This window comes from Garra rufa, chromosome 2 (assembly GCF_049309525.1).
Source record: "Garra rufa chromosome 2, GarRuf1.0, whole genome shotgun sequence".
Lineage (NCBI taxonomy): Eukaryota > Metazoa > Chordata > Actinopteri > Cypriniformes > Cyprinidae > Garra > Garra rufa.
In genome coordinates, this window is record NC_133362.1 from 14,896,909 (window position 1) to 14,919,943 (window position 23,035).

Here is a 23,035-nt window from a genome sequence, read left to right on the forward strand (position 1 = left end):
CTATGGGAAACGCCCCCAGGCGTGATAGACTATGGAAGCACCAATTACACCACGTCTGTCCGGAGGATAGACCAATCACAGCTCATACAAGGAGCCCACCCCTCTCCCTATATATACAGCTGTGATCCCCAAAAACGGCATTCTAAGCACGCTCTTCCCCCGTGTTATGCGAGAAGGGAAGCCTGGTGAGATACCTCGCTCTGTTCTCAGAGAACCGGGGTTACGCAAGTAACCTAATGTTCTCTTTCAAACAATCGCTCGGTATCTCACTATGGGAATGATATAGCCAACTCCCGTAACGCATGCTTTCCGAAGCCGCCTGAACAGACTCGAAAAGGGAAGACAAGACTTTAGTCCTCCAAAGAGCCAACTCTAAGAACTGCATGAGCCAATGAAGGCACAGTGACATCAAGACGGTAAAATCTGATAAATGTATGGGGTGAAGCCCAACTAGCCGCCGCACAAATATCTCCCACTGAAATCCCCTTGAACAGGGCCCATGAGGTAGAAATACCTCGTGTGGAATGTGCATGAAGGCCCTCTGGGGCCTGAAGACCCATAGATGTATAGGCTAGTTCGATCGCCTCGACCATCCAATGGGAGAGGCGCTGCGAGGAGATCGGCTTACCCTTACAATGAGTGGCCCATGAAACCAATAATTGATCATTTTTCCTGAACGACTGTGTCCTGTTTACATAAAAGCGTAACGCTCGTACAGGACACAAAGTGTGCAATTTCCTCTCCTCCTCTGAAGAAAATGGAGGAGGGTAGAAAGCACGTAACTCCAAAGCAGAGCAGTTATAAGCTGAATCACTGACTTTGGGAACAAAAGCTGGGTTTGGCAGCAGTGTAACTTTGCTGTCATCCGGACTAAATTTTAGACATGTTTGATGAACCGACAAGGCATGTAACTCCCCCACTCGCTTAGCTGAGGCTAAAGCAAGTAGTAAGACCGTTTTCAATGATAGGAACTTAATATGAACACTTTCCAGAGGCTCAAACGGGGTCTGAGTCAAAGCATTCAAGACCATAGACAAATCCCATGATGGGACCAGTCGCTTCGACACTGGTCTCAAACGCCTCACCCCCTTCATAAAACGGCCTATAAGAGGGTGCCGGCCCACTGAAACTCCTTCGAAGCCCACATGACAGGCTGAAATTGCAGCCAGGTAAACCTTAATGGTAGAGAACGCTCTCCCATTGTTCAGTAAGCTTTGCAAGAAACAGAGAACCTCACTCACCGCACACTGAAAAGGAATAACTCCTTTACGAGTGCACCAGTCATCAAAGACCCGCTATTTCAAATCATACAGCGAGCGCGTTGATGGAGCTCTAGCACTCTGTATAGTATTTATGACCTCCTGGGGAAGTCCGAGTGCGTTTAGATTCAACCCTTCACGGGCCAGACCCAAAGATTCATCCGTTCCGGATGGGGGTGAAAAATTTGCCCCTCCGCTTGGGACAGCAGGTCCCGACGCAACGGGAGTTGCCAGGGCTCTCCCCAAAGGAGTTGGACAATCTCTGCCAGCCACAGCCTCCCTGGCCAATGAGGGGCTATCAGAAGGAGAGATAATCCGTTTTCTCTTATTCTGTCTAGGGTGGGAGAAATTAGACTCAGTGGTGGGAACGCGTATAGCAACACGTTCGGCCACGGGTGTGCCAGCGCATCCACACCCAAGGGTGCACTTTCGTCTCTGAGAGAGAAATACAGCGGACATTTTGCGTTTGCTCGCGAGGCGAATAGATCTACGGCAGCCCTGCCGTATATTTCCCAGATCTGATTCACCACCTGCGAGTGGAGTACCCATTCTCCATATAACAGGTTGCCCCTCGACAGGAGGTCCGCTCCCACATTCAGGACTCCCGGGACGTGCGTTGCGCGCAGCGAACTGAAATGCGCTGCGCTCCAGACAATCAGCTTGCGCGCTAGATTGTGCAGTTGCAACGAACGCGTTCCCCCTTGGCGATTGATATATGCCACCACTGTTGTGTTGTCTGTCCTGACTAGAACATGAAAACCCTCCAAGAATGGACGAAAATGTTTCAGCGCTAGAAAGACTGCCATTAACTCCAGCATGTTTATGTGAAGTCTGCGAAATTGAGGCGTCCAACGACCGTTTACCGATCTGCCCTGAAAAACAGCTCCCCATCCCATTAGGGATGCGTCCGTAGTCACTACTTTTCTCAGAGACACGCTCCCCATCAAGATTCCTGTCCGGAATACACAGGGGTTTCTCCACTGATGAAGCGCCATCACGCACTCCGTGGTAATTTTCACTCTGCGTGCGAGGTGCCGGCATGGGCACAGACGCTTCGCTGCAACCCAATGCTGGAAGCTCCTCATTTTCAGCGAGCCCAGCGGAACCACAGACAGAGACGAAGCCATCATGCCCATAAGGCGGAGACAGGTCCTGTACGAGACCAGGTTTCCCACGCGAAACTGGGCTAGGCACTGATAAAACGCCATTATCCTCCTTTTCGAGAGCATAGCGCGATATTCCACCGAGTCTATTCGCAAGCCTAGATACTCTATCTCCTGGGACGGGATCAGCTGGCTTTTGGCAAAGTTGATCCTGAACCCCAGATTCGTGAGATGAGACGTGAGCATCTCTATGTCTCGCTCCGCGCGCTCCCTCGAATGAGCGCAGATCAGATAATCGTCCAAATAAGCAGATATTCTGAGACCCCTGTGTCTCAGAGGAGATAATGCTGCTTCTATGCATCTGCTGAACACCCGTGGAGCGAGGCTGAGCCCGAACGGGAGAGTAACAAATTCGTACACTTCGTTCTGAAAGGAAAACCTGAGATATTTCCTGTGCGCCGGATAGATGCTTATATGAAAGTACGCATCCTTGAGATCGACCGTGGCAAACCAATCTCCCCGGCGGATTGAACGAGTGAGAGCCACGACTGTGAGCATCCTGAATTTGTACTCCCTTAAGTGCTTGTTTAGAGCACGTAGATCCAGTATCGGGCGCAGTCCCCCGTCTTTCTTTGGAATTAGAAAATAACGGGAGTAATAACCCCTCTGAGTTTCCCCCACTGGAACTCGTCTTATAGCTCTTTTCTCTAGAAGGGAGGATATTTCCGCTTCTAACACCCGAGCTGAATCCCCGTTGTGATGATATACAAAGAGGAGGAAGCAAATGCAGGTGAACAATGTTTATTGAAGTGAAACAGATGGTAAACTCAGTGCAATGATGATGAATGTCTCTCGGATGAATGGTGCAAGGGCTGATGGTCGATGACGGTGAAACGGCGTGAATAATCCAGAGAGGTGCGCGGAGGTGTCGTGACAAACAGTGAAGATCACACGAAGACACAGACAACATCCAGCGACGAAGACTCCAGAGACAGGCAGGGAAAACACAACACGAACGAGGTCCGGGGTGAATCATCTGACAGAGGAAGAGAGAATGAGGTGAGTATAAATAGACCGGGATGATGAGCTGCAGCTGGTGCGGGACTGATTGGCAGCTGCGCAGAGAGCGTGACGAACAACATAGACAAACTCACAATGCACGAGACATGAGAAGCCGGTTGATCACAGTACCGTGACACCCGTTTGCTGCAGACGCTATAACCCCGTTGAAAGGAGGGGGTTTTACAGCGAACTGAAGCCTGTAACCCCTGGTTACAGTCGTAAGGACCCACGGGTGCGGAGAACACTCTCTCCATGCCTCCTGATGAAGAGCCAGAGGGTTCGGATGAACCGATTCCATAGATGGAGCGCTGGCGCCATCTAGTGGACAGAGAGAAAAACGGCCATGATCTGTGTGGCTCAGAGACCGAATTATCTCTTGGTTCTTTGATATTATCATGTTTTTGTCTCCCTGCGCCCTCGGCATTGAGCCTGGATGCGACAGGGGTGTTTTTATTGACTGTGAACCCAGGGGCTGAAGTGCTTTGTGACAATACACTTGTGAACTTGTGCTTGAACTCCGCACACCACACTTGTTTGATGGTTGCGTTCTCAGCCCTTGAACATGTGGAATTGCTGTCAGCAATCCACGGAACTTTGTGTGTTGAGGGGAAACTGAACTGGCCTGAACACAACTTAGAACCGTTTCTCCGTCCAAAATCCACATCCTCCGCTTCTTCGCGGGTGGGAGAACAGACGTGGTGGACTCGGGAGAGGACATCGCAGAAAACCCTAGGTGCTGCCCGTCCCTCCCCTGCGGAGCCTGTGTCCTAGGTGTCCCTCTTCTTTTTGCTGGAAGGGTTAACGGACCTGGACTTTGCGGCCGCTGCCGCGAATGACTGCTTTCCCCACGGTTTAGCATTCGGAACAGCAGGGGGGCGGGCTGGCTGCTCGGTGCTCTGGGGTTTTGCAGTTCTGGACGCATTCAAAAACCTCCTGTTCTGTGTCGGAGGAACAGGCCGAGGGGGAACAGGAGGACGGGAAGCTCTTTTACGAGGCAGACAGATGTCGAACGCCTCACCCTCCTTCTTCTGGAGGTCGCACCTCTGTCTCATCGCCGCGACGGCCGGGCCGAACAGCCCAGTCGAGTCTACAGGAGCGTCAAGAAAATCCAGTTTCTCCCTGTCACCAATACTCGACAGATTTAACCACAGCGACCTCTCGCCCGCGACAGCGAGAGCCATGGAACGGCCGCTGCTTTGCACCGCACCACGTGAGGTGCGCAGATTGAGATCTGTAATGTTGCAGATCTCCTCCCAGACCGCCGGGTTTGGATTTCCGGCATCGAGCTGCGTGCCCAGCTCCTCCAATAATTCAGCTTGGTAAGCCATCAACAAGGACGTGACATTCAATGCCCTCACCGCTAACGCAGATGACTTATAAATCTTCTGGTACATGGAAGCGGTAAAGCGTTCCATTTTCCCAGGGAGGGAGGGGCTGGCCGATGAGAGAGTGGTCCGCCTGTTCGGATGCAGGTGGTGGGCCACTGACTGCTCGACCGTGGGAGGGTTAGAGAGCCCAAGCCCCTCCATTTCACTCACATCAAGAGACGAGTAGCCCTTGACGGGCACGCGATGAGAAAAAGGTTTATCCCATGAGCGCTTCATCTCTGCTATGCACGCCGGCAAAGCGGGGAGCAGTTGTTTTGCCGTGGGAAGGCGGGACGGGAGCCTTTTCCCGTCATAGATATCTCGTTTAACTCCCGGATCCCCAGGAGTTACGGGCCAAGGGATGTCAAGCTTAGCTGCTGCACGCTTACAGACCTCAACTAAGTCGCAATCCCCCACCGTCGATGCCATATCGCCACTTTGCACACTCACTGGCCTGGATGTTTGGGCTGCCGACAGGATAGCATCATCTTCCTCATCATCCGGCTCGTCTCGGAGGAGGCGAGCTAGCATCTCCTCATCCTCCTCTTCATCTCCCTCAACCTCATCGCCGCCCGCCAGCAGCTGCTGGTCGAAAAGCGGTGCAAACTCCGGAGACTCCGAATCCATTATATCTCCCCACGAAGAAAGATCACGCGGGGGAGAAGGTTGGGCCCCCTTAACGGAATGAGGGACAGCGGAGAGAACCGGATCGTCTTTGGAAGATGCCGCCACTCGAAGCCTTCTCTCTAGAATCCTGACCGGCATTACCCGACAGTGCGGGCAACTTTCCGCATCCGCCAGCGCAGCCTGAGCATGCTTTACGCCCATGCATGCGATACACATCGGATGCGGATCCCTGCCCGAGATCATAAATCCACATGCTGCCGGACATGAGCGCGAAGGGGCCTCCTTTCCCTTCTCCGCAGCGACTTTGGACACCGACATGGTGAGTCAAAATCTCCTAAACTCAGCTCGCCTTAACGCGTTAGCTAGGATAGGAAACACCACTAATAACAGTAATGCAAAGAGCTCAGTGACGAGCCGAAAATCCGCAACAGATTTTATAACCAGGCAAATAAAAACTCAGTAACGAGCAGAGAATCCGTAACAGATTTATTTGACTACACTGCGTTCGGCAACGTCGACCTTGACGGCACGTTTAGGAACTGAAGCAGCGCAGCCTAGGTGCTGATGGAAAGTCCTCACGGGGAAGAGAACAAGAATGCCGTTTTTGGGGATCACAGCTGTATATATAGGGAGAGGGGTGGGCTCCTTGTATGAGCTGTGATTGGTCTATCCTCCGGACAGATGTGGTGTAATTGGTGCTTCCGTAGTCTATCACGCCTGGGGGCGTTTCCCATAGTGAGATACCGAGCGATTGTTTGAAAGAGAACTTGCAGCGATTCCACTTGCGGTGAAACCGACCGCTGCTAAAAAAACAGGAGCTGAAGCAACCGCTACTCCTATTGGTGTAAACAAGGCATATTTGTAAAAACCTACTGGCTCAGATGAATCTAAATGACACTTAAAACAATTACATTATATTAACATTTGTACTGAGAACTTCTCGTCACGTTGAATAAATGTAACAAAAATCTACCTGCTCCTACACTAGCTGCAATCACTGTACCTAGAAGAAAACAAATACATATTTGTAATTAATAAATGAATATTAAAAATTCTGTAGTGTTAGCAGGTAGTTACACTTACATAATTCCATTTTAAGTCAGCTGGGTTGATGCACTTTTTGAACTGGCTGCAGTGTTGTGAGAGTTTCTGGGTGGATCCTTTTCAGAAAACGAAACTGCCAACCTAAAAGAATTGCGTAACTGCTATGTAATCTGGCCCAGTCATTTGGCTTTTAAACAAAGGAAATAAAAAAGGAAAGAGGCAACATGGAAACAGAATTGGAACAGAATTGGAAATTTCAGATTCTCTCTCTATTTTTGGGACTGAGGGCCTTTCTAGATTTGTTTACTCTGCTCTTTCCATGTATGTTAGTGATGAAATTTCCAAAGATATCAATAAATCCTTCTTAGATTTTATATGGAAAAATAAACCTTACCAGTTAAAAAAGGACATTGTTTCATGCAAAAGAGTAGAAGGTGGCTTAGAGATGATAGATTTTTTAGACATCAACAATACTTTTAAACTTAATTGGCTAATAAATTGTCTAAAAAAATAATAATTCCATGGTTCTTTATCCCATAGCGTATCTTTCAAAAACTTGGAGGGTTATCCTTACTTCTTAGATGCAACTTTTCCAGGAAAGTTACCAATTAAGATTTTACCAGCAAGTATTATTGGCTTGGACATTTTGTTTCCATCACAACTTTTCTCCCCACAAAATGCTTTTATGGAATAACTGTCTCATTACTTCTAATCATTATTTTTGCACAGGTGGTTTGAAAGGAATATGTATTTTGTTATGGATATATGTTTTATGAGAGTGGAAACATTTTGTCTTATGAAGAATTTATGCATGTTCACAACTTTACCATTCCCCTTAAAGAATTTTAAGAAGTTGTTAAAGCTACTCCAAATGGGTTGATACAATGAATAAATAATCACCTCTCTTTTGGAAGCACCAAAAGGATATTTCCAGAACTAAAAGTTGATGTATCAAAACATTTTCTTCCTCTTGTAATAATAAAAATATTAGACAAATTTTGCAATCTAAACATAAAATCACCACTAGAGGTACATTTTTTTTGAAGTGCAAATATTTCTGATAATAATTGGAAAACGACCAGGTCAAATGAATAAAAATAAATAAAACAATAGAACTTGTAAATAAGTCATAATAATAGTAACAACATCAGAAAAGCCAACAACCCTTTTTAGTAAATTAATTTAAAGCATTATATACATTTATCACGTCTTTGAGATAAATATTTGCTGTGTCTCGGATCATTTTTGTGAAGCGCTCCTCCTCAAAACAGAGACGGCAGAAAGCACGTTTGTTTTCTTATAGCTATTTTACAGAAGCATAACGTTTTATTGATATTGGGACCTTTTGCAGTTCCGAATGATGTATTACTCTTACAAGCAAAAACCTTTAGCTTCCACTCTCCACACAAACAATTGGATATCCGTCTAACAGCACACATTTATCTAGGTTAAATGTTTAAATTATTATTGTGAAATGCATCAAGTGTTTTATGTCTATAGATTTTATTTTAGGCAAGGCTAAATTGATCAAAGATGCTCAACTTGTTGCTGGCCGCTTGGTTGTTACTTGAAAAAACAAAAGCTTGAATTTAACAAACAGAAAATGTTTTAAACATATTTCTAAATTAACTTAATAAAGAAACTAAACAAAATCTAGTCACTTTGTCATTAAAATCCAAAACTTAACTATTTTAATGGCTTCAACAGGGGCTCTGTTCTGATAAGTTGTCAGACAAGGGCTGGGCTGAGCTTTTCGGGGGAGGGCTGGGCTCATGCAGGACTCTATTCGTTCCCTCGTTTCAATTAAAAGTTCCCCCTCGGCTCGACAACCTGCATACCCAGACGTTACGCACCTGTGTCAAACATGTTGGCATTTTTTATGCTTGATACAGTTGGAATCACTGGTTTTGTTAATATCTAGCATGTGAAACTGCTTTAAATTAACCTCTGTTTTATAAAGCACTTCATAAAAAAGGTGTATACAGTAGTCATTCGAAGTGGATCAAAACCTTTCATCAAATTTGTCCTAAGACCAAAAGATCCACTTCGATTGTTGACTACTGTAGTCTTGATTAAACTGTCTAGTCATTTGTAAGTCCCTTTAGGGCAAGTCCTTTCACTCGGCAGCCATCTTTGAAACGCCTTTCTGGCATGCAAGTGAAGCTCCTATCTCTTTGAATGGGGAAACATCAAATTCTCCAAAACTATTACATTTCATATTTGAAATCACCAATGAAATCTGTCAAGAACTGCCTCATAAATATTGTTCCTTGTTCTCCAATAGCGTTAAGCTTATTTTTTTTTTTTTTTTTTAATTTTTTTATTAACAAACTATAACAAAAATATATACAAATATAACAGGACATTCAAATAAAATGAAAATAAAGAATAACAAAAAAAATATATATATATAGGGTTTACACTTTACAATTTAGATATAAGTATACAAAGATACAATTTGACAAAAAAATATATACATATATACATACACATTTACAATGTATATACATTCACTTTTTGATCAACTTTAACTCTTTAGCAGATACAATTGTATCTTTACTTTTTTTTACTATCGATGCTTTGAAGAGAAACTATATATGAATGAAAATCAATCATAAAAACCTTTAAGCAAAAATCCCTTTGAAGCTAATTTTTGTAGATATTTTGAGCTTTTTTTGTTTGTTTAGGGGAAATTTTTTATTCTTGCCTCTCTGTTAAATCCTTTGTAATACTTATTCCTAAATATTTTATCTTTTTTTCAATCGGGATATTACATAAAACTTTTTCTTGTGACTCTTAAAGAGACAATATTTCACATTTTGTTACATTTAGCATTAATCCAGAAGCACCAGAAAATGAATTTACTAACTACAAAGCAGCAGGCAACTGTTCTTTGTCTCTCAAAAAGATAACAGTATCATCTGCCAACTGAGATAATCTAATTTCTTTACTAAAGATGGTAATTCCTTAAACAGAGAGTTAAAAATTTTAATGGAAAGAAACTCTACTACTAGAAAAAATAAAAAAGGGGATATAGGACAACCTTGGCGCACTCCTCTACAAATAGGAAATCTTTTGGAAGTATTTGGATATAAATTAACAGAGCTATTGATGCCTCTATGAAACATTTTAATAATAGAAATAAATCTCTCCCCAAACCCAAAAGTTTTTAAGCTTATTTTTCAGACTTCTAAAGACAGCTGCTGTGACTCGCTGACTTTACTAATCAAAAATTGGCTGTTTCATTGAGAAGCCGGGGCTTCGCAGACTGTAAAAAAAAGATGGACTGGTGCTTTTTAAAAACAATTTTATATGTTTACTTTAAAATTATAAGCTCAGAATATACACTACTTTGACTGGAAACACTGGAGACCTGAAATGCAAAACATTCTTCAGGGTATGAGTCATCCGATTTTTCCCTATTCAAAACTATACGAGTGACACGTCATTTCTAGTAAGTAAGCCTTTAGTAAGGCCTCAGTTTCGGTTTCCATTCTTAAAAAGTAGCTGCCTACTAAATTATAAAAGCAAGCTGTCACAAGCAAGAGCTCCAGTGTAAAGCAAGAGCATCCTGAGTTTGCTCGAATTCGAAGATGGATCCTGGTAAGTATAGGCTATTGTAAAAAAACTAGAATTTTAAATGTTTGTGTCTTAACTGACAAACAGTTTACTTGTTTGTTTTTTTTTCTTTTCCCTAGTTACGCTTATTGGAGCGGGTTTAGGGACAGGTAAGAAGGAAATAAAAAAAATTGCGATCCAATATCGAATCAATATAGATATAAAGGTCTGGTTTTCACAGACAGGCCATAGTTCACTTAGTACATTTAAGTATTTTTTTATAAACGTGACTTAGAAAAAAACATTACTGGTGTGCATCCTGAGACAAAACAAAGACAAAACCAGTGCAAGTTTCTTTCAGTTGAAACAGCTCCGATTTACATTTTAGTCTGGGACGCTTAAAGAAATAATTCACCCAAAAATGAAAATTTGATGTTTATCTGCTTACCCCCAGTGCATCCAAGATGTAGGTGACTTTGTTTCTTCAGCAGAGCACAAACAAAGATTTTTTAACTCAAAGCAGTGCAGTCTGTCAGCCATATAATGGCAATGGATGGGCACAAACCGTTAATAGTAAAACAAAACATGCACAGACAAATCCAAATTACGACCTGCGGCTCGTGACTATACATTGATGTCCTAAGACACGAAACGATCGGTTTTTGCAAAAACCTGAACAGTATTTACATCATTTTTTACCTTATACACAGCCAGGTCCAACTCTGATCACGAGCTCAGCATCTGGCTCGTTACATGTGAACGCGCTTTTGCGTAGTATACGCAAACACCGGAAGCTATCTGTCGCGTTTACACAGTGCACAGAGATTGTGGGTATAGCGGCTGTTCAAAATGGTAATTACTTTCGCTTATCCTGATTGTTCAAACCAATTTAAAGCTAAAAGATTAGGTTTGCTTGCGCAAACTCATCCGGGACTTTTCCCCGATTTCCCCTTATGGTGTTTGCGTATACTACGCCAGAGCGAGTACACGTGTAACGAGCCGGATGATGAGCTCGTGCTCAGGACAGATGGACGTGGCTGTGTATCAAAGGTAAAAAATGATGTAAACACTGTTCAGTTTCTCACACAAAACGATCCTTTAGTGTCTTAGGACATGAAGGACAAATGTGTCGTCAAAAGCCGCAGGGTGTAATTTGGAGTTGTCTGTGCATGTTTTGTTTTACTGTTAAAGGTCTGGTGCCCATCCACTGCCATTATATGACTGACAGACTGCACCGCTTTGAGTTAAAAATCTCCGTTTGTGTTCTGCTAAAGAAACAAAATCACCTACATATTGGATGCCCTGGGAGTAAGCAGATAAACATCAAATTTTCATTTTTGGGTGAACTATCCTTTTAAGCCTTTTCTGTAAAAAAGGGGGGAAATGTTTTAGTTGCATATATAAACGATTTAAATCCCATTTAAACGGTCTTTATACAGTAGGGTGCGACGTGATTCACTAACCTGCATATATAATGTGCTTATAATATTATGTGATTCCACCAATAGCAGTCGCTGCAGCTCCTGCTGTTCTAGCAGCTGCAGGTTTCACTGCAGGTGGAATTGCTGCTGGTGAGTCACATTTCAGATTAAAAAAAATCTTTTACCTGTTTAACAATGTGATATATGCACGGGGCAAATACACAAACCCTTTCAACTGACAACTGAATTTATGTCATCAGGTGCTGCTGGAATCCATTTGGCAGGTCAAGCTGTCGTGGGGGCTTTAGGAGCTGCAATGGTTGCCGTTACCAGCATGGCTAGCAACTGCACTTTGTAACGTGTTCTATCTATCTATCTATCTATCTATCTATCTATCTATCTATCTATCTATCTATCTATCTATCTATCTATCTATCTATCTATCTATCTATCTATCTATCTATCTATCTATCTATCTATCGACCTATCGACCTAAATGTGGTAAGGATGCTATTTAAAGCAGTAACAATAGTAACATATTAGCTCTCTCTGTCATTTCTTTAGTTATCATAAACTAATAAACTAATTTAGTGTAATTCACTGTAACATTTGTTACTCAAACTGTCATTAGGGGTGTTTTGCTGAATGAAAAAGGTTTCTTAAATTTCCACACTAGAGGAACACTCTGGAACTATATAACTATATGTTTCATAGTTGCTTGTACTCATCAAACTTCAGTTGGCACTTTACTTTGATGGGGTTACTGGAAGAACTATGCCTTTAGAGTTCTTGCCGGAACTTGTAGGTTCCATGTTATAAGTTTCTCATAGAACTAAAAGGCTGAGATCTTCTCCAAATGCTTCCAGAAGTGGTTTCCACAGTGTATGGCTTTCTAAAGGTTTCAAAGGCTTTTGTAAGCACCTTGTATGTATTTCAAAGTGTCTATGTAAAGACTTTATTAATTAAGTCTAATAAACAGTTGAAATAATTTGTGTGGATGTATTTTGTCTTGTTTTATCACTGAAATAAAGAAAAGTTTACAGTGTTATTCTACAATATGTCACCTCAAAATTACAAATCAAGAAATCATATTCACTTTTTAAAACTAGATTTCTGACTTTTTTTTTGTTATTTACAATTACAGTATATTACAACATTAGTCTTTAGAATTACAGATGTTAGACTGTTTTTTTTTGTTGTTAATCTCCCACTTTTTAAAATGCCACAAATGGACCTGCAAGTCATGTTTCTGCAAGTCATGTTTCTGTGTTTGGGACAGACACTTTTCATACAGCCGACACACTAGATGGCAGTAGAAAGCTATAATCCTTTTATCAAACAGCAGCATGTGAGCAAGAGGAGAACACAAACAACACTTGTAATGCGATTTTATCTCATTTTAAAACATAAGCAATGAAGTCAAAGATCTGGCCATTTAGTGCCATTAAGTCAGAACTTTAAAAGTTAAGTTCATTGAATTCAATTGGGCTCCTTTAAACTTCAGTAACATTAAACTGACTTTAAAAGTCAATTTAAATCTAGGATAACTTACAATAAAAAAGTTGAAATTGCTTAAATTCTATTTATGTATGGCTTTTATAAGCACCTTGTATGTATTTTAAAGTGTCTATGTGAAGCCTTTATTAAGTAAGTCTAAGAAACAGTTTCAATAATTTGTGTAGATGTATTTTGTCTTGTTTTATCACTGAATTCAAGAAAAGATTAGTGTTATTCTACAGTATGTCACCTCAAAATTACAAACCAAGAAATCATGTTCATTTTTTTTAAACTAGATTTCGACTCTTGTTATTTACAATTACAGTATATTACAACTTAAATCTTTATTTACTGTACATGCATATGCATGTGTATTTCGGTGTGTATGTGGCCATTTTAAATATATTAGCCTATCTTGCATTTTAAAAGCAGTTTTAAAATTCTTGAGGACAATGGAAAGCATTTAGGTTGTGTATCCCTGGCATGGTCAATGGCTGACGTGGGAAGAAAAAAAAAAACTGTAGTTGTCAGTCATCTGTCACATAAGATCTAATGCTTAGATGCACATACTAGGAGAACAATAACATTAGGTCACAATGCCTCACATATCCTACCCTCCACCCAGTGAAGAATGTGTTCTGCAAAACAAATGAACCATGTGTTCATGCACGCACACTAAAATAATTCAGCGTTTAAATGTAAAAATGAAATTGGTTTCATTTTTGTCTGTTAAAAAGTGCTTAATCTAAAGAATCCACTTTGTACAAATATCTGATAGGCTAAATGTCTAAATGTCAGTTTTACATACAGTAAATGTCAGTTTTCTAAATAAAATGCCAGTTTTACATACATTTTGAATCATAATGATGTAAACACGCACATTAAATAGACATCTCTGAGATGTTCATGTGCTGTTTACCATCCAGCAGGTAGGACTGCATGCTCATCATATTTGCTTGCATGCTCATGTTTGTTTTGAAGTCAAAGCCTCAAGCTTCTGTTACCAAGGTAACTTCGTTGAGCATGTCAGCAAAACATGTGATTTGTCTACTTTAGAATTAGTATAACAGGTATTAGACGGGTTTTTTTTTTATCTCCCTCTTTAAAAGGTGACACAGATGGAACTGCAAGTCATGTTTCTGCCTGTGTTTAGTACACTGACATCTTTCATACATCCGAGACACTAGATGGCAGTAGAAAGCTTTAATCCCTTTATTTAATAGCATGTGAGCGAGACGAGAACACAAACAACACTTTTAATGCGATTTTATCTCATTTTAAAACAAGCAATGAAGTATTTGTGATGAATACAGGGCAGGATGGATCACTATAGGGAACCGGTAAAAGCAGACTGCGAAGAACTACTGGGTCGTTTTCAAGCGACCGAGTCAGTTCGGTACGAGCAGTTTGTAGAGATCTGGAAAGGCATGGACTTCAGCAGCATCTTCCAGTGAGTTGACATCAATACCAGTGACAGTTTCATGCGAATTCTATTTAAAATTACCTTTTAAATTAGATTCATCATGTAAGAGAAATATATAAAGTACATTGTTACTGTAAGAGACAATCATCTATCTTCCGCAGCACAACTCTATTTACACATAACTTACTTCAAAGTTATTATCTAGCTTAAAAACTTTTTTATCTTTAATGTTAAAGGAGTCGTTAACTTTCAGAACAAAATTTACAGATAATGTACTCACCCCCTTGTCATCCAAGATGTTAATGTCTTTCTTTCTTCAGTCGTAAAGAAATTATGTTTTTTGAGTAAAACATTTCAGAATTTCTCTCCATATAATGGACTTCTATGGTGCCCCTGAGTTTAAACTTCCAAAATGCAGTTTAAATGCCGATTTAAAGGGCTCTAAATGATCCCAGATGAGGAAGAAGGGACTTATCTAGCGAAACGATCAGTTATTTTCTAAAAACATTTACAATTTATATACTTTTTAATCTCTACAGAGAGTACACACAGAGCTAGACAAGACGAGCATTTGAGGTTAAAAAGTATATAAATTATAATTTATTTTAGAAAATAACCGATCGTTTTGCTAGATATTGCTAGACCCTTCTTTCCTCGACTGTGATCGTTTAGAGCCATTTGAAGCTGCATTTTGGAAGTTCAAACTCGGGGGCACCATAGAAGTCCATTATATGGAGAGAAATCCTGAAATGTTTTACTCAAAAAACATAATTTCCTTACGACTGAAGAAAGAAAGTCATGAACATCTTGGATGACAAGGGGGTGACATTATCTGTCAATTTTCATTCTGAAAGTGAACTACTCCTTTAATAACTGTCTTGTTGAATGTTTCATTGTGTATTATTATTTTTATGAACATTATGGGCATCTTTTGTTCCAGTCACTGCTTTTATTGTGTGTATTAATGCTGTAGTGCAGGGATTTTCAATCTATTAGATGCCACAGACCCCCAGATATGATCTTGTGAGAGATCCTTATCCCCCATTATGTTTGAAATGTAATTTCTTTTTCTCTCCTCCTCTCTGCAGTGGAAAACCAGAGCTAAATGAGAGAAGGCGTTTTGCTCGTCTTATTCTGTCTGTGGTGTCCCCATATTTCTTACCACCCTACACTTTCCAGATCAGAGTGGGGGGTCTTTATCTGCTGTACGGCCTCTTCAACACACAACTTGTCACTCCCAGAGAGAAGGTGTGCTGTCACCCAGCATCTGATCATTCTGTCGGCCCTCTGGGCTGTTTCTGTGTAGAATTATTTTCTATTATTAGGACCTGTGGTTACTCACTCCCATGTCATTCTGACGTTTGTGTAAGATATTTGTCAAGTTTTTTTGTCTTTACTAGTTTTGTTTTAGAACTTGTTGGCCTTTATTATATGGACAAAACATTAGGGCTGGGCGATTTGGCCTAAAATCAAAATCTCGATTAATTGAACATTTTAACCCGATTACGATTAATGAACGATTATTTTATTCATTTATAAAATTATATTTAATTATATTTAAATAACATTTATTTTTTTTGCCCTCATAGTTCACTGTCAAGTTTTGTACAGTAAATCTGCGCACATATTACAAGTGAGAGATTTTTGAATGAAGGGTGCACATACTATCTACTATCTATGATTATTTATTGAACATCAGTGTTGAACAACTGAAATTAAAGCACACATTGCTTAAAACGAAAAGTCACATTTTTCTTAAATTAGTGAAAATAAATAACTTTCACTTTTGGAAACAAAATAAATTATTTATAAAATAATAATAAATATTAAAAGTAGAAAATAAGTATCTCTTCTAAATCAAATTACTCTTGTATATCCTGTAAATACTTTTTACTGTATAAATACTGCTTAAGCTCTCCATCGACATTTTGGAGGAATAACATAACGTAACAGAGCGGGGTCACCTGACTCCATACGCAGTAATGTTTTTACAGGGAAAGTAATTGAAATAATTGACCTGGAAAAATTCGATCGATTATAGGTTCTGAATGTCGATTACGATTATTTTTCGATTAATTGCCCAGCCCTACAAAACATGGAAATATCTTATTATATATTCAGGTTTTGAATGACATGACAGGGTGAGTAAATGATTACAGAATTATAACACATGTATTTTGAATGTTCCACTTTGTAGATCCGCATTGCTCTGAAGGACTGGAATGATGTTATGCAGTTTCAGAGGGATGCAGTGAATGCTCAACATTACGATGTGGTTTATGTCTTCAGAAAGCTCCTGTCAGATAAAGCTTTCTACTTCACTGCCATGCCAACACCGGTAGGCTAAGAAGCTCAGTGCTGCAAGACACAGTGTTACAACTAAAGGCTTGAATCAACGCAAACCTATTTATTTATTTGTTTATTCATTTATTCACAATACACTACCACTCAACAGTTTTTGAACAGTAAATTTTGTAATGCTTTTTTAAAAGAAGTCTCTTCTGCTTACCGAGCCTGCATTTGTTTGATCAGAAGTACAGCAAAAACAGGTAAAATTAAAAAAAATTACTATTTAAAGTAATGCTTTTCTATTTGAATATATTTTGAAATGTTATTTATTCCTGTGATTTCAAAGCTGATTTTTTAGCATCATTACTCCAGTCACATGATCCTTCAGAAAACATTCTAATATTCTCATTTGCTGTTAAAAAAACAACAACAAAAACAAAAACAAAAAAATCATTTATTATTATTATGTTGAAAACAGCTGAGTAGAATTTTTTCAGGTTTCTTTGATAAATAGGAAGTTCAGAAAAATAGCATTTATCTGAAATGGAAATCTTTTGTAACATTATAAATGTATTTATCATCACTTTTGATCAATTTAAAGCATCCTTGCTAAATGAAAGTATTCATTTCTATTATTTCTTCCCCCACCAAAAAAATAAATAAATAAAAAAATTCAAGCTTTTGAATGGTATAGTGTATGTTACAAACGCTTTTTATTTCAGATAAATGCTGATCTTTGGATCTTTCTTTTTTTCAAAGAATCCTGAAAAAATGTTTTAAATATGCTCATGAATAACTTTTAAATATTGATGATAATAACAATAAAAATGTTGCTTGAATAGCAAATCAGTGGATCATATGACACTAAAGACTGGCGTAATGATGCTGAAAATTTAGATTTGATCATAGGAATAAATTACATTTTAAAATATATTCAAAAGAAAGCAGTTGTTTTAAATGATGAAAATATTTCAAAATTTTACTGTTTTTGTTGTACTTTAGAAAACATGAAAAATCTTATGTTCAAAAACTTTTGACTGGTAGTGTATATAATTTATAAAATTATTAATTTTTTATTTACATGTTTTTATAAAGTTCCTCTTAGTTTTTCACATCCTCCTTTTCAGTCACTAGATAAAGTTCCACCCTAGACTGAATATCCTGTTTCAGTAGGATATGTCATGTAGGAGAAAAATTGTTACATGTTGACATTATTAAGCAATGTTTTTCCTGTACTGTGTGTGTCCGAAACTGTAAACAAACGGATTCAACCTGATGTTTCTGAACTCTGACCAAAGGTGCTCATTGTACATGTTTACAGCTCAATTTCAGGATAAAGAGGGAGGATGGAAAGAAGAGGAAAATCTGTGAAGAGTTTGTTGATCCGCCATCACGTCCTCAGGAACTTGTCACCACAGATTTACTAGAGGTGAGTCACCATGGCAAAATAACAGTTTCAAGAACTTAATTTTGTATAAAATTAGCATTTGTATGGTTAAAATACATGTCTGAATGTGCAAAAGCTTTTTATAACGGCTCTATAAGTGTGAGTGTCACTGTGTTGGTCATGTCACTGATCAGTCAAAGACATGATTTTAATGATTTAATGAATTAAGGCTATAACAAACAATTACATTTCCACTAAAAGTTAGCCGGTAGAAACAGATTTTCATGTGTGATTTTTCAGAGTTTTTAAATGCAAATTAGTGTGATTTGGAATTACTTGTAAATGGGAAGACTGTTTCTGTTAACAAATCTGTATTTTTGCGGACCTTAGGAAATTGCAAATATCCATGAGCATTATGAGGATCTGAAGAAAGCCATTTTTACCAAACCAGACCCAAACTTGGATATTGTACAACAAAACCTGGTTCCCAAACTAAACAGCACTGTCCTCACTTATTGCAACTGGCAGACAGATCATGCAGTAAGTATATTTGTGCTTATAAATCTGTTACATTATTGTTGTTTATTGTTAAGGAAAGACTGCAGGCAAAAACGCAGTTTTTTCATGCACCTGTCAAGTTTGAGATTTTGGCCTGTTTTTTTGTTTTTTTTCAGACTAGTGGAAAGAAAACATCCAAAAGACACTTAAGTGTTACTTTCATAGCACTTTATCTAGTTGTGTTAATAGATTTTAATTGCAATCCATTTTTTTAAAGGTCGTTTTCTCAAAATTCATTTTTTATAAATAAATCTCCACTTCAGTAGCACTTACACACACCACACATTACATTTTTATTCCTGTCTATATCGTGAAGTTTTTTACAGAGGGATTTGTTTATGTATATTTTGCTTGATTTTATACAGCATTTTATTGCCCCCAAAAATGAAAGAAATTATTGTTTTCTAAGTTTTTTTTCTGAACTATGGAGTGACACAATAAGATACCCAAAATTCCCTCTGTAAAACATTTGACTCTAATATGTCCAAAAAATTAAACAAGAATTTTGAAACCGACTTCATCCAGGGTTTAGATTTTTGTACTAGAAATTCATGCAAATGTGTGCATATTTTATTAAATAATGCCTCATTTGCATATTTAAACCTAACATTTTAGAAAACTTGTAATACAAAAAAAGTTTGCAATTATCAGTGTAATCAATCAACTGGGTAAGTAAGATGATAACTATTATTTCATTTTTTTACCCTATTCACCTGCAGTGTCTCGCCTTAAGTAAGAATGGATTAAATCAAAAGCAACAGTAAAAACACTGATATTATAACAGAGGATTTCAAATCAATCCTGTCTTTTCAACTTTATATTTATCAAACAGTTTTCAACGTTATTAAGAAATGTGTCAGCATATTAAAATGATTCCTGAAAGATCATGTGACAATCAACACTGGAGTAATGGAGAATGAAAATTCAGCTTTGTCATCACAGGAATAGTTTACAATTTATATATTAATTTAGAGAAAAAAGGAAACAATTTAACTTAAATTCTAACTGAAATATATTACATTGTGTTTACATCTTAGTGAGCTTAAGATACTAAGGATTTTTAAAAATGAAACTTTATGTGTTTATAGAATGTCTATGTGTGTTTTGTAACCATGTGCAAGTTAAAAGCGCTACATATGTTTTGCTTGTTTGTTTTTTTCAGACATCTGAGCAGCAGGATGCTGGAGAGGGACCTTCAAATCAAGAAGTAAGAGATTAAGTTAAAATGAACATATATGTCTCTTTAATTCTACATAGTGCTGCATTCCGTACTGCAGCAGTGTAGCAATCTAATGTTGCAGTACTTTTGTTTTACCAGAGGGGTGTGTCATTCACTGTGTTCTTTTTTTCCGCCCAAAGAGCTCCAACAGAGCCCTGCTGCTAGCGTCTATCAAATCCAAATCATATGGACAAGCTGTAGAGGTAAATATAGACTGCAAAATAAACCAGTCTGATTGTTTGATGAATTTTACATAATAACATGTTCACATAAAATCAGTACTTTACAAGGCCTTTACATGCAGATAGGATATTAAACATAATCCACATAAGACTGTGCAAGTAATTGCAGTGTTTTTTCTCATTTTCCTGTTAGGCCTCCAAGTCACGACGTCACAGACAGACAGAGTTGGTCCCAGCAACTGGACCAGACATTTCACCAAAGGTGTCATCAAAAAAGAAAAGATTCCCGTCACTTAAAACGCGCACTCAGTTACGCTTCAACACTCAGGGTAAGTCCTGTCCAACCAGATAAACTCACATAATTACAGTTTGGTTTGCATTGATTGATTATTGCTGTTTTGTATGACAGAAAGTGAAAGTGAGGTCTCGAATTTAACCCGGCTGTGGTGTTTGACTGCAGTGAAAGAAGAGAAGGAACCAGGTAAGCAAACAGACATCATGTTGATTAATGTGGCTTAATGTGAGTGATTATTAAACTTCAACAGGCTGTGATTTAATTAAAAGTAAAAACACAGGGCTGTTGTGCATTCTACAGGCTCACGGTAACAGAACAGTGTGCAATTAATTATATAAGGAACATTAATGAGTCCCTCATTTGTCCTGAACAGTTAAACTGCATGTGGTTCTTCAGAAAAATCCTTCAGGTTCCACAAATTATTTGGTTTATCAACATTTATGTGTATTTTAACCCTGAATTTTAAGATCATTTGTCCCCTTATGAAGCTTCTGAAGGGCAGAAATGAAAAAAATATGATATTTAGGCAAAATAAAAAAATGTACACATCTTCATTTTGTTGAAAAGTTTACACTCATTCCAGGCTCTTAATGCATCATTTTTCCTTCTGAAGCATCAGTGTGCATTTGAACCTTCTGTAGTAGTTACATATGAGTCTCTCAGTTGTCCACAGTATTAAAAGATGGATCTCAAAAGCATACAGTCGTTGTTGGAAAGTGTTCAAATACACAAAAATGTTTAAAAAAAACAAACAAACAAAAAAAAAACATAAAATTTGTGGGACCTAAAGGATTTTTCTTAAGCACAGCAGACAGTTTAACTCTTCAGGACAAACAAGAAAAAAATACAGCTGTGAATCATTCAGGTAACGACAGAGTATTAAGAATCAAGTGTATGTATACTTTTGAACAGGGTCGTTTAAAAAAAAAATTAAACTATTATTTTCTCTTGTGGACTGTATGTAAACGTCTTTAATGTGAAATATTTTGTCCAGGTTAGTACTAAATAAAAAAAAAAAATCATGCATTTTGTATGATCCCTCTTATTTTGGTCAAATAATTAACATTTTGCAGATTCTGCCAGGTGTATGTAAACTTTTGACCTCAACTGCATCATTTTGACTAAAAAGGCTCAAATGTGAGCTTTGTCATTTTATAACAGTTTGTTTTTGTCAAAACCAGTAGTATTTGAACTTCTGAACGGATTAATTCACTTCCAGAATAAAAATTTGGATAATTTACTCACCCCCCCATGTCATCGAAGATCTTTCTTTCTTCCAAGAAGAAAAGAAATTCGAAAAGAAATTAAGGTTTTTGAGGGAAAACATTCAAGGATTTTTCTCCATATAGTGGACTTCAATGGGAGTTAACAGGTTCAAGGTCCAAATTTTCAGTTTCAATGCAGCTTCAGAGGGCTCTACATGATACCAGTTGAGGAAAAAAGTGAAAGTCGTGATGTATTGTCAAGTATGGCGACCCGTACTCGAAACTGGTGCTCTGCATTTAACCTATCCAAGTGCACACACACAGCAGTGAGAAGTGAACAAACACACACACTGTGAACACACAGGGTTTTTTTTGGTAAAGGGTGTTTGAATTTCTTTGCACATTTGCTTTGTTTACAATAGGTCAGTGTGCTTTGCCTGCGTCACACGTGACCTTTGTAATGTTTGAATGACTATGTAATGTTTGAATTCAAGCAAGACGAGCATTTGTGGTATAAATTTGTATTATTATTATTATTATTATTTTTTTTTTTTTGAGAAAATCATAGATTGTTTCGCTAGGTAAGACCCTTATTACTGATGGGATCATGTAGAGTTCTTTAAAGCTGCATTAAAACAGTTCGGACCGTCAACACTTTGGCTCCAACTGAAGTCAACTACATGAAGAAAAATCCTGGAATGTTTTCCTCAAAAACATTCATTTATTTGCGAATGAAGAAAGAAAGGCATGAACATCTTGGATTTTATTCTGGAAGTGAACTAATCCTTCAGATCATCAATTGTAGAGTCATTTTGCCCTACAATACCCATATGGCATTCATTTGATCTGTTCAGGTCTTTAAAAGCCTCAAATTGGATTTTAAAAACCCTGCAGATACCCTGGGGTCATTAGATCATGCTGTCTAATACTGAAAGAAGAGCCTGCTTGATGCAGGAGCTTCACTTTTTGACTTTTCGTTTTAATTCCCTAGAAAAAAAGAAGAAGAAATTCAACTGGAACCCCAACAAGAGCAGTGATCCCACTTAGTATTAAGCAGCACAGTCTGGATGGAGTGTGATTGGCAGGCCGCCCAGTGTTAAAAGCTAGTGTGATTTGTGCCTTAAGCTCCAGTTTCATTTGATTTGTTTTATCATGTAATTTTAAACGTTGCTGCTTTTGGGGTTAAAAGGCAGTGAATGTATGCTGCTTTTATCCATCATGTGTGACTTTTTTTTGTATTTTAATATTTGGCATCAGAATATGTGCGAGATATACATTTTAAACGACAGTTTATATAAGAAAATGTTTACACTGTTCTTTGATAGTTTTTTACATTAACATGTTATTAAGCAGTTGTTTTAAAAGATGTTAACGATTTTTTTTATTCAGAATGTTTAGCGCTCCCTGTTTTTCTTTTGTCTTTATATCAATCCACGTTCTTTCTATTGTATTTGTGCCAGCTAATACATCTCATACACTGAGAAAAGAGAATTGTGTGGTCTTTTATATGCATGTGGTCCAGTTCTTTCTAACCTGAAG

The 23,035-nt window shown here is 38.5% G+C and overlaps 1 protein-coding gene and 1 pseudogene across 1 annotated transcript; one reads left to right on the forward strand and one right to left on the reverse strand.

Annotated features, from left to right (window-relative positions):
- Positions 1-350: 350 nt before the first annotated feature.
- On the reverse strand, positions 351-4,142 carry LOC141325866 (uncharacterized; annotated as a pseudogene).
- Positions 4,143-14,257: 10,115 nt separating this feature from the next.
- snapc1b (small nuclear RNA activating complex, polypeptide 1b) lies at positions 14,258-22,554 on the forward strand. Its single transcript, XM_073833589.1, has 10 exons — positions 14,258-14,388; positions 15,450-15,609; positions 16,559-16,699; positions 17,972-18,079; positions 18,428-18,577; positions 19,758-19,802; positions 19,955-20,017; positions 20,190-20,325; positions 20,406-20,477; positions 22,488-22,554. The coding sequence occupies exons 1-10, from the start codon at positions 14,258-14,260 to the stop codon at positions 22,541-22,543; spliced, it is 1,062 nt and encodes a 353-aa protein (XP_073689690.1). The 3' UTR covers positions 22,544-22,554.
- Positions 22,555-23,035: the final 481 nt, after the last annotated feature.

Bases quoted from the DNA above. Each gene is read 5' to 3' on its own strand.
- snapc1b (XM_073833589.1), top strand. From the start codon at position 14,258: ATGGATCACTATAGGGAACCGGTAAAAGCAGACTGCGAAGAACTACTG. The intron at 16,700-17,971 runs GTAGGCTAAGAA...ACATGTTTACAG, and splicing joins TCACTGCCATGCCAACACCG to CTCAATTTCAGGATAAAGAG. The intron at 20,478-22,487 runs GTAAGCAAACAG...TTAATTCCCTAG, and splicing joins GAAAGAAGAGAAGGAACCAG to AAAAAAAGAAGAAGAAATTC.